The sequence below is a fragment of the Grosmannia clavigera genome (assembly GCF_000143105.1).
Source record: "Grosmannia clavigera kw1407 unplaced genomic scaffold GCSC_156, whole genome shotgun sequence".
In the NCBI taxonomy this organism is placed as follows: Eukaryota; Fungi; Ascomycota; class Sordariomycetes; order Ophiostomatales; family Ophiostomataceae; genus Leptographium; species Leptographium clavigerum.
In genome coordinates, this window is record NW_014040784.1 from 1,304,460 (window position 1) to 1,317,911 (window position 13,452).

The 13,452-nt window shown below is 62.3% G+C and overlaps 7 protein-coding genes across 7 annotated transcripts; 3 read left to right on the forward strand and 4 right to left on the reverse strand.

The window, feature by feature from the left end:
- Positions 1 to 108: 108 nt before the first annotated feature.
- CMQ_2419 (hexose transporter) lies at positions 109 to 1,714 on the reverse strand (the record flags this gene model as incomplete). The annotated part of the gene is made up of 2 exons (XM_014316377.1): positions 109 to 1,092; positions 1,235 to 1,714. The coding sequence occupies 2 exons, from the start codon at positions 1,712 to 1,714 to the stop codon at positions 109 to 111; spliced, it is 1,464 nt and encodes a 487-aa protein (XP_014171852.1).
- A 494-nt stretch (positions 1,715 to 2,208) lies between these two features.
- On the reverse strand, positions 2,209 to 4,590 carry CMQ_2252 (beta-glucosidase; the record flags this gene model as incomplete). Its single annotated transcript, XM_014316210.1, has 1 exon — positions 2,209 to 4,590. The coding sequence occupies one exon, from the start codon at positions 4,588 to 4,590 to the stop codon at positions 2,209 to 2,211; it is 2,382 nt and encodes a 793-aa protein (XP_014171685.1).
- A 540-nt stretch (positions 4,591 to 5,130) lies between these two features.
- Positions 5,131 to 6,512, forward strand: CMQ_2366 (salicylate hydroxylase; the record flags this gene model as incomplete). The annotated part of the gene is made up of 2 exons (XM_014316324.1): positions 5,131 to 6,100; positions 6,166 to 6,512. The coding sequence occupies 2 exons, from the start codon at positions 5,131 to 5,133 to the stop codon at positions 6,510 to 6,512; spliced, it is 1,317 nt and encodes a 438-aa protein (XP_014171799.1).
- A 184-nt stretch (positions 6,513 to 6,696) lies between these two features.
- Positions 6,697 to 8,138, reverse strand: CMQ_2170 (metallopeptidase; the record flags this gene model as incomplete). Its single annotated transcript, XM_014316128.1, has 3 exons — positions 6,697 to 6,781; positions 6,830 to 7,940; positions 8,000 to 8,138. 3 exons carry the CDS (start codon positions 8,136 to 8,138, stop codon positions 6,697 to 6,699), a joined length of 1,335 nt encoding a protein of 444 aa, XP_014171603.1.
- Positions 8,139 to 8,403: 265 nt separating this feature from the next.
- On the forward strand, positions 8,404 to 10,579 carry CMQ_2112 (c6 zinc finger domain containing protein; the record flags this gene model as incomplete). Its single annotated transcript, XM_014316070.1, has 2 exons — positions 8,404 to 8,466; positions 8,522 to 10,579. 2 exons carry the CDS (start codon positions 8,404 to 8,406, stop codon positions 10,577 to 10,579), a joined length of 2,121 nt encoding a protein of 706 aa, XP_014171545.1.
- Positions 10,580 to 10,738: 159 nt separating this feature from the next.
- Positions 10,739 to 11,812, reverse strand: CMQ_2226 (class 2 aldolase adducin domain containing protein; the record flags this gene model as incomplete). The annotated part of the gene is made up of 4 exons (XM_014316184.1): positions 10,739 to 11,099; positions 11,157 to 11,298; positions 11,379 to 11,474; positions 11,539 to 11,812. The coding sequence occupies 4 exons, from the start codon at positions 11,810 to 11,812 to the stop codon at positions 10,739 to 10,741; spliced, it is 873 nt and encodes a 290-aa protein (XP_014171659.1).
- A 398-nt stretch (positions 11,813 to 12,210) lies between these two features.
- CMQ_2169 (glycerate dehydrogenase) lies at positions 12,211 to 13,350 on the forward strand (the record flags this gene model as incomplete). Its single annotated transcript, XM_014316127.1, has 1 exon — positions 12,211 to 13,350. The coding sequence occupies one exon, from the start codon at positions 12,211 to 12,213 to the stop codon at positions 13,348 to 13,350; it is 1,140 nt and encodes a 379-aa protein (XP_014171602.1).
- Positions 13,351 to 13,452: the final 102 nt, after the last annotated feature.

Sequence of the window (13,452 nt, forward strand, 5' to 3'; positions counted from 1 at the left end):
GGAAACTGAAAAATGAGTTCGAAAAAGTGAAACTGAACACGGACAACAGGAACTAGAATCAAAAACCAGAAAGCACAGCGAAGGTACACCAAAAGACGACTAAAACCCTCATACCTCAACCACGCTGACGGCAGCAGTCTTCTCACGCATCTGCTTGAGGGTGGGCACGTCAGAGTGGCGGATGCCGTCAAAGAGCTCGTCAATCTCCTCGAGGTTCTTGTCGCGAGTCTCGACCCAGAAGAAGTAGACCCAGACGAGGAAGAGGACGTTCCAGCTGGCGTTGACAATGTACGTCTTCCAGCCGATGGCGCTGAACATGTAGGGAAAGACCATGGTGACGAAGACGCCGCAGGCCTTGGCGCAGAGCGTGAACATGGCCATGCCGGTGGCACGCAGGTTGTACGACAGGACCTCGGGTGGATACATGTTTGTCAGGGGCGTCAGGCCGAACGAGTAGCAGCCGAGGAAGAAGAACATGAAGGCGACGGTGCCGTAGATGCCCGAGGTGCTGCTCGAGCCGCCGTATGTGGCCGTCATGCCGCCGAGGCCGTACAGAAAGGCGGTGCAGGTGGCGAGCGACGCGAGACAGAGAAACCGACGGCCAAGACGCTCGGCCAGCAGCGAGCCGAGCACAGCGATGACAAACTGCCAGGCCGACAAGACCAGGTTGACCTCCATCTGCGTCTTGGACGAGGTGATGCCGGCCTGGTCCAACATCGTGCCGTAGTAGTACGTGATCACGTTGGAGCCGGTCAGCATCGTCAGCGGCGCCACCGAGAGCGCCAGCCCGAGCCGCTTCCGGTTGGCTGGGCTGCGGACAATCTCGCGGAAGCCCAGGCTGCGACCCTCAGTCTTCTCGTACGTCATCGTGTCGAGCACCTCCTGGTACTGCAGCTGCACGGCCGTGTCGTCGGCCAAGGCGCCGTTGATGCGCGCCAGCACCGCCAGACCCTCCTCGTTGCGGTCGTTGTAGATCAGCCAGCGCGGCGACTCGGGCAAGAAGGGCAGGATGCCGAGCACGCAGACGGGGGCAAAGGCCTGGACGATGCAGGGGATGCGCCAAGCCCAGTCGGACGGGTCCATTTGTTGTGTCTATTGAGTTAGAGGAAAGAGGAAAGAGGTGGAAAGAGGTGGAAAGAGGAAAAAAAAAAGAAAAGAAAAAAAAGAAAAAAAGAAAGAAAGAAAGAAACAAGAAAAGAAGGAAAAAAGAAAGAAAACCCACCCCATAACACACCCCCGTCGCAATGAAGCCACCCAGGGCCCAACAGGTAAAGTATAGTCCCAGGGCCAGCGACCGGACCTTGGGTGCCGTCGTCTCGGACACGTAGGCGCCGGCAGACGTCTGGGCCAGGCCCATGCCGATGCCGATGATCATGCGGCCGGCAATAAACATGGCGATGTTCTGGGCCGCGCCGCTGATGGCGGCCCCCACAATGTTGAAGAGACAGCTGACGCCGATGGCCTCGCGCCGGCCACGCCAGTTGACGATGTAGCCAGAGATGGGGGCCACTAGGATGGCGCCCAGGTAGACGGCACACGAGTTGACCGAGATGGTGGCCGTGTCGAGGTGAAAGTATGACTGGTAGCTCTTCATCACGTTGACCGAGCCCATGACGGAGCCGTCGTAGGCGATGGTGACCGAGTCGACGATGCATACCGACACCACCAGGGCCGTCGTCAGGCTCATCCGCACCGACTGGCTGAGGGCTTCCATCGTGAGTGCGCGAGGACAGACGAGAGAGGATGCGGTCGAGCTCCCTGTCTGAGATACACAACCGACGACACGAGGCACTGTATATACAGGAGCAAGGCAACAAGATCTCAACAGGACGCTATCCAGGAACCAGACCACGCCTACATCCTATCTGCTCCATACGACTACGACCGACTGGCTGCCCAGACAGGCTCGTTCTGGCCGAGAGGGAATGTCCGCCGCTATGACCAATGCGATCCGACTTATCAGCCTGGCGACTCGGCTCCACAGCGCTTCTCCGTCTACCCCGGGATACCTGGCCTTGGCATCTAGCTATTCGTCCATTTGCCTCGACTATCTGCCGGCACGGTATCTTGGAGAACAGGGGCCAGGGCTGGTTGCGTGCACGATAGTCCGTCTGATAGGAGATGGACGCTCTTTGCGGTGGATTGCACTGTGTGTACTAATATTAACACTGCCTACATGGACACTGTACTCTGTATATCGTCTGCTATCTACTCAACCACCACGCTGACTTCGGCGTCAAAATGGCGCGAGCTGGAACCGACGTAGCACGTGTAGACGCCGGGATCGACGCGCCAGGCGCCGCCGATGTCGTGGGGAAGGTCGGGGCGGGCGGCCGCGACGTCGAACCACTCGACGGCGTGGCGATCGAGGGCGATGGAGACGCTGCGGGCCTGGCCAGCGGGCACGGCGATCTTGGCAAAGGCAGCGAGGGTGCGGGGGGCGACGTCGAGGCCGGCGGCAGCGATGGCGGGCGAGGGTGCGATGTAGACCTGGACGACGTGAGCGGCATCGCGGCCGCCGGTATTGGTGACGGTAGCCGAGAGGTGGGCAGCACGGTCGGCGGCAATGGAGCCAGAGACAGCGACGCGGTCGAGACGGAAGGACGAGTAGGACAAGTCAAAGCCAAAGGGCCAGAGCGGTTCGATCTGGTGGGCGTCGAACCAGCGGTAGCCGACCAAGACACCCTCGCCGTAGACGGCGCGATCAGCAGCGACGTCGCCGGGAAACCAGCGATCAGACCCGTGGTCGGCGAGACGACGTGGAAACGTGACCGGGAGACGGCCGCTGGGACTGACGCGGCCGAGCAGCACGTCCGCGAGCGCGTTGCCGTTCTCCTGGCCCTGGTACCAGGCTTGGATGATGGCGGGCACGTGACCTGCCCAAGGCATAGCAACGGCACAGGCCGACTGCACGACGACGACAAAGGGCGTATGGGTGTGAGAGAAGGCATCTTTCTCGTGCAGAGCATGGGCCATGGCGGCGACCAGCTCGTCGGAGCGGCGCGGCAGCGCGAGCGATGTGCGGTCGACGCCCTCCTTTTCCGTGTCGTTGTTGTGGCCAAGCACGAGGACGACGGCGTCGGCAGAACGGGCCGCTTCGACGGCAGCCGCGAGCAGGCCGTCCTCATCGATGCGACGCTGCAGGCCGACGCGCAGGCCCGAGAGCGTGTGGAAGAGCGTGTTATCGTGGGGCGGCAGCGGCGGTGGCACGACGACGTTGTCGACGCGGAAGCGGTATGACTGACCGGCCTGCAGCGACAGCGTGGCCAGCTTGTTGGCCGAGCCGCAGTTCATAAAAGAGCCGCCAGCCTCGGTCCAGCCGGCGTTGTCGATGACGAGCATGCCGTCCACAAACAGCCGGGCCTGGCCGGTCTGGGCGTTGGTCAAGATGCCGGGCGCGTGCACGATCTCGACAGCGCTGTCAACCTTTTGGGCCGCTTCGGTCAGCGCACCCAGCGGCGTCGTCACATAATAGGGATTCACCGAGGCGCTGCCGCTGCCGCCTGTCGTCGGCGTGGCCGCGTTGGGACCGATGACGGCGAGCCGGCCGAGCCGACGCATGTCCAGCGGCAGCGTGTCGTTGTCGTTCTGCAGCAGGACGATCCCTCCTGTGGCAGCATCACGTGCCGTCTGACGAAACGCGGGCAGGTCTGCGTCCTGTTCCGGGCTTTGGGCCTCTGCCTTTTCCGTCTGCAGAGCGCCTGCTCGGGCGACCAGCTCGAGCACGCGCCGGACAGACTGGTCGAGCTGGTGTTCGGTCACGCGGCCGGCCTGCACGGCAGCCAGCAGCGGCTGACCATAGCGGATGGGTGGGCCGGGCATTTCGAGGTCGGTGCCGGCGACGAGGCTGTCGACCGTGTCGTTCAGGCCACCCCAGTCACTCATGACGAGGCGGTCAAAGTGCCAGGCACGGCGCAGCACGTCGTCCAGCAGCGGCCGGCTCGCGTCCGCGTGCGCGCCATTAATCCGGGGGTAGGCCGCCATGGCCGTCCAGGGCGTCGTGTCGGATCGTCGCAGCACGTGACCAAAAGGACGCAGGTAGATTTCATGGAGGGTGCGGGTATCGATGGCCTCGTCCATGTTGAAGCGACGCGTCTCCATATCGTTGGCGACGTAGTGCTTCATGCAGGCACCGACGCCGCGGCCACCTGCCGGCACGGTCTGCACGCCCCGGATGTAATGGGCGGCCAGCACGCCCGTCAGCAGCGGATCTTCGCCCCAGTTCTCAAAGTTGCGGCCGCCCAGCGGCGACCGACTGCTGTTCATCGTCGGCGCCAGCAGCACATGGGCACCCTTGCTGCGCGTCTCCGCGCCCAACACCTGGCCCACCCGCTCGACCAGGTCGCCGTCAAACGTCGCCGCCAACGCTATGCCGCACGGAATGTATGTCGTGTGCGTGCCGTCCGTCCAGGTGGCGCCTCGCACGCCCGCTGGCCCGTCTGTCGTCTTGATGCTGGCTATGCCCAGCCGTGGCACCGATGCCGTCTCCCACATGTTCTTGCCTGCTACCAGGAAACATTTCTCTTCCAGCGTCAGCGCCGCCAGCAGCCTCTGGATGTGTGCCTGGTCCATGTCCTTGTCGGCAGCCATTTTCCTCAGCTTTCCCAAATTCCCCTCCTCGTTCACGTGTCTGCACTCAACAAGGAAGGAACACCCATCGGCTCCTGCCTTTATCCCTACGCTGACGCAATCCATCTGTTGCCTACGACTACTGTCTGTCTTTTTCCTGCGTGCTTCTCCGTCCGGAAAGCTTCATCTCGGAGCTGGCCATCATCATCATTCACCACGACCATAAGATACGACTACTCACGTTAGCGTCACGCACCCCACGCGGACTTGTCCGTGGCCGAGTGGTCAGCATGCAGCTAGCTAGATGGCCGCCATTCTTCCGCCTCGCTCACCTGCGGACTTGACCGTCTTCATGACAGCCGGATATATGTCGACGCTTCCGTCCATGTCCAACAACTGCCAATCATGTATTCATATCTGCTGATTGGCGAGCACTCGGCTCACTGTCGTCTACATTACTGCGGAAAGGACTGATACAAGCAGGTGAAAAGGGCAACAAGGGCAACAAGTGCAACACCTCGTTGATTCTTCTCAGCCCTTACATTCAGTCTTCACCCCATCATGGGCTTCCAAGACAAGCGCATCGCCGTCATTGGCGGTGGCCTCGGCGGCATGGCCTTTGCCAACTCGGCTCGCTACGCCCAGCTAGCCAACGTGCAGCTGTACGAGTCGGCCGGCCAGCTGACGGAGGTCGGTGCCGGCGTCAACATCACGCGCAACGCGAACCGCATTCTGGACGCCATGGGCGTCGGCCCCGACATGCTGTGGCGGTCGTCACGCGACCCGCCCTGCTACATGGAGTACCGCCACTACCGCACGGGTGCCTTTCTCGGGCAGATCGATGAGTTTGGCGCGCCACGCTCGCGCCAGATCCACCGCGCTCACCTGCTTGACGCCCTGCAGCGTGGCGTGCCGGACGCGCAGGTCTCACTGGGCAAGCGGCTGGTGTCGTTGGCCTGGCAGCCTGACGTTCGCGCCTACCGTCTCTGTTTTGCCGACGGCTCCACGGCCGAGGCCGACATCGTCATCGGCTGCGACGGCATCAAGAGCGTCGTTCGCCGTCAGCACTTTGGTCTGTCTGACGCCCCGGCCTACTCGGGCCAGATGGTCTACCGCGGCTACGTCGCCTACGAGCACCTCTCGCCCACGACGGCCGCCCTGCTACGCAAGACGGTCAACTTCCGCGGTCCGCGCCGCCACATCCTGACGCTGCCCATCGGCAACGACGACTCGGCCACGGCCCGCGTCGGCATCATCGCCTTCATGTCCGAGCCGCTCGAGAACTGGGCGTCCGAGAGCTGGCTCGATACCGCGCCCGTCGACGACTTGCACGACCAGGTCCGCGACTGGACCGGCGCCGTCCAGGAGATTGTGGCCGGCCTGCGTCGTGGCTCGCCCGACGGCCGCATCCTCAAGCAGGCTCTGTACGTGCGCGAGCCCACGGCCACCTGGTTCGACGTCCGGCCTGATAGCCCGGACTCGGGCGTCTTTCTCATCGGCGACAGCGTCCACTCGACTCTTCCTCATCAGGGTGAGTTTTTCTTCTTTTTTTCCTTTTTGTTCTTTCTCATCGGCGCTCCCGCCCTAACATCCCAGGCCAAGGTGCCTGTCAGGCCATCGAGTCCGGCTTTGCTCTCGCACAGGTGCTCAAGAGCTGGCCGGACGCCGATCTGGGCGCTGCCCTGCAGTATCTGCAGGACCTGCGCAAGCCGCGGACCGACCGAATTACGCAGTCCAGCTACGAGACCGGCAAGATGGCCAGCGCCGACATACCCGAAGACCAGTGGGCCGCCGCCTTCGACCCTGAGGTCGTGCGCGAGCGCATGCGCTGGGTCATGGAGTACGACCTGCTGGGCGAGCTGGCCAAGACGCTGCCACAGCCAGGCGACCAGTCGACAGCCGAGGACGAGAAGCTAGGCTCGGCCTCGGTGACGGTGTGCTGAGATGGATTAGATAAGAATGAATATAAAAGCTTTCACTGTCGGCATTGTCCGTACAGAGATGGAATGTGTTTGATTGTTAATGTGCTCTTTTAGTTGACTAATCACAGTTGGCTTGGTAAGTGCATAGTGGATGCATATCGAGTGCAGTAATGCAGTAAACTCTTCTATGAATCCTGCCTCCATCTCATACCGTCTTCTCCGTCGTCTTCTCCAGGTAGTCATCGTACCGCAGGTAGGCGCCCAGAAGGACCTCTGCCGCGGCCGCACAGCTGTCCAGTTAGCGGGAGAAGGGACGCGAAAGGAGGGGGATGACGTACTCTTCTGGACGGGTGTACTCAGCCGGGTTGTGGCTGACGCCGTCGCGGCAGCGCGCAAAGATCATGGCAGTGGGACAGCGGCGGCTAGTGTAGCAGCTGTCGTGACCGGCGCCGCTGACGAGCTCCATGCGGCAGCCGTGAGCGCGGGCGGACGCGCGGACGCACTGGACCATGACAGGATCGAAGTGGAGGGCGGGCGAGGACCAGAAGTGGTCGATGGTGAGGGCGAGGCCATGGCGGGCGGCGATGGCGTCGAAGCGGGCGCGACAGAGGGCCTCGACGGCCTCGACGTCGGCGTCGGCCGGCGCGCGGATGTCGAGCGAGAGCCGGACCTTGCCGGCAATTGTGTTGATGCTCTGGGGGGACGCATGCACGACAGCGACGGTGGCACGAGCCTGGCGCGCGGCCAGCACGTTGTCGGCCCCGGTGACGGTCTCGTTGACGGCCACGATCATCTCGGCCGCGCCCAGCAGCGCGTCGCTGCGCCGGTCCATCGGCGTGGTCCCGGTATGGGCCTCCCGTCCGACCACGTCGACGTGGTACCAGCGGATCGACTGCACGCCCTGCACCACGGCCACGGCCTCTTCGGCCTCGTCCAGCACCGGTCCCTGCTCGATGTGCACCTCAAAGTGTGCCGACAGCGGCGTGGCCGTGAAGCTGCACGGCGTCGTGCCCTGGAAGCCGATCCGCCGCAGCTCGTCGCCCAGCGTTGTCGTGCTGTCCGCCAGATCCGGCCGGCTGAGTCCGTACTCCGCCGTAAAGGCCCCGGCCCATACTCCCGACGCCAGCATCGCCGGCGGAAACCGCGCGCCCTCCTCGTTCGTCCAGTCCACCACCGCCAGCGGCGCATATGTCGTCACACCGGCTGCCTCTAGCGTCTGCAGCACCTCCATGCCTGCTGTCACTCCCAGGATCCCGTCGTATCGCCCGCCTGTCGGCTGCGTGTCCAGATGCGACCCGATCGCAATCGGCGCCAGCGCGTTGTTGCGTCCAGGCCGCACCGCAAAGATGTTGCCCATCGCGTCTACCTGCACCGTGCAGCCGCATCGCTTCGTCTCCGCCATGAACCACTCGCGCACCTTGCGGTCGTCGTCGTTGCCCGTCAGCCGGTCTGTTTGTTCGTTGTCAGTCCAACACCCGTCTCTGGCCCCCATTCTTCATGGCACGCACTCATCCCGCCGTCTGGCGTGTTGCCCCATTGACACGACGTCTGCAGCGTCTCGTTCATCCGCTTGCTGCTCGTCTGCAGCCCGGCATACTGTGCCGGCAGCTCGGCCGACAGCTCGATCGCAGGAGGAAGGGAGCCCATTGTGATGAGGTTGTCAAGGTAGGAGAACACAGTAGCGACAAGAACAGGAGAGTACTGCCACAACTCGACCCAATACCCTCCCGCGTCCGCTAATCGCTGTGTTATACATTGAGGCGCCAACGCCAATCTCCGCTCCTGCTGACGGCCGCTTATCAGCACTGCGCTCAAGTCCGCTCCGGCTGTTTCCCCCTGGCGTGGACATCTCCACAAACAAGAGGCCAGAAGCGACCGGTCCGGAAGCGAAGCTGGACATCAAACAGGAACGATGGCAGAGCACTGTCAGCGCAGCATCCTGTCGTGTGCTCGGTGCCGCCGCCGGAAGATCAAGGTGTGTCGGCCAGGCCTGATTGTCGAGTTCCCCGTCGTAAATGCTGACTAAGCAGTGTGATCGTCAGCTGCCGTTGTGCTCGCAATGTGTGGCCGCCAAGAGCGAATGTACCGGCACGTCAACACGAGCCCGGGCGCCGTCGCAGCCGGCAGACGTCCCGCGCAGCATCGTGCAGCACCTCGAGTCGGAGATTGCCCGGCTGGAGACGGAGCTGTTGAAGGACGGCCAGCTGGAGGTCGTCCATGCGTCCGATATTCTGCTGGAGATGGAGGGGGGAGGCGAGCCGGAATCAGTGCCAGCTCTGGCGAGCAGTGTGCCCTCTGCAACCTCGCTGCCTCTCCGCGACTCCATCCTTCGAAGCGGAAGCCTGCAGTCGGTCATTGAGGCCACCCTGCCCTATGGCTCGGGCGCAGCCGACCTGCTGTCCAAAGTGCGCATGGGCCTGACCCCGTCGTCGGCCAAGGTGCGTGAGCGAAGAGGAGGAGGTTCTGGCTCTGGTTCTCTTCCCGGTTCCGGCCCTCTTCCCACCAAAGGTCGCTCTCCCTCTTCCACCCCCACCACCCACTCCCTTCCGGCTCCCATCCTCTGCAGCATCCCCTGGGATATTGTGCAGCGGCTTCTGCGCAAGTACCTCAACACAATCCAGCCTGACAGCCCCTTTCTTGTTGCTGCTACCGTGGTGCATCAGTTCCAGGCTGTCGGCGAGGCCCTGCAGTCGCTCAAGACACAGACACCCCCTCTTTCGGCCGACTTCCCCCCCCGTGTCCTCCCTTCTCACGACTTCCTCGTCGTCTATCTCGTCCTCGCTGTCTCTGTCACACTCGGTACCGCCAACGATGGCCACGAGGCCCGCTGCATGGCCCTTTCGGCTTCTCTCTTCGAGGAGGGCATCCCCCATCTGTCCGGCCTGGCTGCCTTCCCGTCCGATCTGGCCTGGCTGCAGACCATCCTTCTGGTCCTGCTGTACGCCACCGTCTTTCCGCGTGCTGCTAATGTCTGGGTCCTTTCTGGTGTCGCCATGCGGTCCTGTCTCGAGCTGGGTCTGCACCGTGTCGAGAGAACGGATCACCACCCCGATCATGACTACCACCCCGACCACGACCTTCCTCGCCGCGTCTTCTGGGCCGCCTATTGCATGGACCGCTCCATCTGCTCCGTCCTGCAGCGGCCACTGTCCACACCCGACGCCGCCATCAACGCCCGTCTGCCGGCTGGCCGTCCGGATCACCATCCCTTTCTCAGCTCTGTCGCCTACCATCGCCTTCTATCCGAGATCTTGCACGTCCACTTCCACCGAGAGCCCGTTCCTGCTGCTCTCTCTTGGGATGGCTGGCTCGCCAGCATGGAACGCCGTCTGCAGGAGTGGTATGACGGCCAGGATCCGACTGAGCATCTCCACTCGGATCCCCCCACTCTCAACCACCCAGGCCACCCTCCCCGTCACACCCTCCCTCCCTCCCTCATGCTCGCTCGAGGCCTCATGGTCCTCCATCGACCCTCTCCTCGCGTCCCTCAGCCGCAGCCGTGCTCGCTCCTGCGCGCTTTTGAGGCTGCCACCTCTGCCGAGCGCATCCATCGCGACCATCTCTTGCGCGGCGTCTTTCGCCGGCCCTGGCTGTCCGCCCACTATTCGCTCGAGGCTGCCACTGTCGTGCTCTTCTGTCTGCGTCACGGCTATGCTGCCATTGCTGCCCGCTTCTCCGCCGCCGACATCTTCGACATGGCCAAGCTGCTGACCAGCAACCTGCTCGCTATCGCCTCTCACGGCTGGCCCGAAGTCGGTGTCTATGCAGGCGCTTATGAGCGTCTGCTCGGACCTCTTCTCGAACGTGTCTTTGGTGGCCTTGGTGCCGGTGGCAGCGGCCTCGACCTCGATCCTGCTCGCTTCGGCCCCGCACAGGACGCCGAGCTCACCCGCCTGCTCTACCCAGGCCCTGCCCACCTCGAGAGCCTGCGCTTTGGCCTGCGTCAGCCCCAGCAGGAACTCAGTCCCTTCGACTTCAATCTTTTTATGATCGATGACGACATGTGGGACCCTGGCCTCCTGCACAGTGACATTCATGACGGCATGGATGCTTGGGATATGCCCCAAGACATGGCCCTCGAGCTGTGACTGGCCTGTCGTCTTGTTGTGGAGCGTGCAAAGGTCTTGAGTCAGGTAGCAAGAATATGTTCAATCTGTTGTTCTGTTGCTGTGTTGCTGCAAACGGCTCAAATCTGTCCAAATCTGTCCAAAATCTCCAGCATCCAAAGTCACCCTCTACTCCAAACCTCAGATCGGCCGCAGCCCTCGTCCAAGATACGTCTGCTCGCCAAATTCCCGCTCTGCCACCTGGAATAGCGGTAGTCCCATAAAGTAGCCTGCGTCGCCATGTCCAATCGCTGCATGCGTGCTGCGGCTCTCCGCCTCGCCGATCGTCACCAGCGGCCGCCCTGAGCCTGCGCTCGACGCGTCTGCCGCCAACTGCACCTTGCACAGCTTCTCCAGCAGCACAAACCAGCCGATGGTCGCTTCAATCGTCGGGCCCGCTGTCAGCAGCCCGTGGTTTCCCAGGAGCGCCGCCTTGCGTGGTCCGAGGCATTCTGCAATCTCTCGACCCTCATCCGTCGCCAGAACTAGGCCGGCAAAGTTGCTGGAGCATGTCAGCTGCTGAGTGACCAAAACTCCCAGGCAAATCAATCACACTTACGGGTAGTACGCATGATCCTCGTAGAACACGCAAAAGTCCTGCGTTAACATGTCCAGCGTGCGTCCCGTCGAACACATTGCCCCTCCGTAGATGCTGTGGCAGTGTGCGGCGCAGAGCACATCTGGCCGTGCATTGTGGATTTCTGCGTGGATCGCATAGGCCGCTTTCCCCCCAGTCAGTCAACGGCCGTATATCTCAGATGGCCTCTATGGTGTGGCTCACCGTAGTTGAGCCGCAGGTTGTTGCCACCTTCGACCACCGTGCCCGTGTGGTCGACCCGTATCAGGTCCTCGTCCTTGATCAAGGAAAAGTGGAGGCCTGGTCATTCCATCAGCCTCTGGTCTCTGCTTCTTCTCTTCTTCTCAAAATCATTTTCACCCACCAAATGGATTCACCCAGAAGCTGGTCGGGTCCACAGGGTCTCGCAGCGTGATATGTCCGGCCACGCCGTCGGCAAAGCCGTTTTGCGCAAAGATCCGGTACGCCAGCGCCAGCCGGTGCTTGAGAAACTTGCGCTCCTCGTACTTGTCTGTGAACACTGGTGGCAGCGACTCTTCGTCACGCACAAACGCCAACGACGGGTCGCCCGAGCGGTGCTCCTCCTGCACATGTCCCTTGGCCGCTGACGCGGTCTGTTCGGTAGCAGAGGGTGCCATTGCTGAAATGGAAGCAAGAGAACCGAGATGGTGACGAGGCTAATACAAAAAACCAAGGCTGGCCAACTTGCAACTTCGTAAGTGAGGTGACAGCCCTTTCAGTCTCTCAGTCTCCCCGTCTCTCCTCTCGGCCGGCGGATCAGACGGTTCAGATAACGCTTGTCTCGCCAACAGAACCGTCCTAAAGGCCGTTTGGTGGACCTGCGCGCATGCTTCCGCCCATTCCCTAGCGTTGGCGAGATATGATGCCCCTCCACCCCATCGCGGACATGTCCGCTGCAAACATCATGGCGTGCGCCGGAACCCTGTTCTAGCCCACGGGCCTCAGTCGGCAACGTCTAGAAGGATGGCGGCCTGTTCTGTCCTTCTTGCTGTCGCTCCACCGTCATCTGCCCATCATGACGTCCACGGTCGATCCGATTCCGAGCACACCCTCCGGCCATGTTACGGCTGCCGTGACCCCCCGCCATTTTCACATTGTCGCCCTCGAAACCATCTTCACCGGACCGCTCTACGTCACAGTTCCGGCGCCGCACACCTGCACTTTTGTCCAGTATGAGCGCACCGACAGGAGCCCGGGCAGCAGCGAGTTGGCCACCCGTCTGCGCGACGCCGACATTGTCCTCATGACCACCATCCCCATGCGTGCTGATATCCTGGCTTCCACTGCCACCCCACGTCTGGGCCTCCTCGCCGTCATGGCTTCGGGCACCGACACCATTGACCTGGTCGCATGTGCGGCCCGCGGCATCCGCGTGCTGAACAGCCCTGGCTGCAATGCCGAGTCTGTGGCCGAGCACGCCGTCGCCTTGTACTTTGCCACCCGTCGTCGACTGATGCCATCTATGCGGCCGCTGCTGCGTGGGCTATGGCCAGCCAAGGGAACGCTGCTGCATACAGCCGTGCAGGGGCCCAGAGGCGCTGAAAGTGAAGCCGATGCCTGGCCCCGCGGTTGTGTCCAGGAGACGGCCGTCATCGTCGGCTACGGCGGTGTGGGACGCCGGGTGGCTGCTATGCTGCAGGCGCTGGGAATGACCGTTCTCGTGGCCGGACGTAAGGGTGACGAGGCTGTCGACCAGCCGCTGCCACGCGGACGGACGGCCTTTGCGGAAGCCCTCCGCGTCGCCTCCGTGCTCGTGCTCTGCTGTCCACGCACACCCGAAACTCTGGGGATGCTGTCCACGGCCGAGTTTGCGGCCATGAAGAAAGATGCCCTCTTGATCAACGTCTCGCGGGGTGGTATCGTTGACGAAGACGCCCTGCTGGCCGCCCTGCGTGGCGGAGAAATTGGCGGCGCCGGCGTCGACGTGTTTTCCACCGAGCCGGCCAGCTTGGAGAACAACTCGCTATTGCGGGCGGCCGTTGATGAGATGGATCAAGACGATGCCAGTCGGGATCGACGGCCGCTCAACCTAGTCGTCACGCCACATACGGCCTGGATCGCCTCTGCCACGTTAAATAACAACATCCGCGTGATGCAAGATAATATTGACGGTTTCATCACAGGAAACCTGGTTGCTGAGCGCGTGAGGGCATAAAGAGTTCAGAATGAAGAGAATGAAGAGAATGGAAGAGGGGATACGAACAGGAGGAATAGGAAACCAATAATTGGGGACGGAAGGTGCGAAGGCGCGGGACTT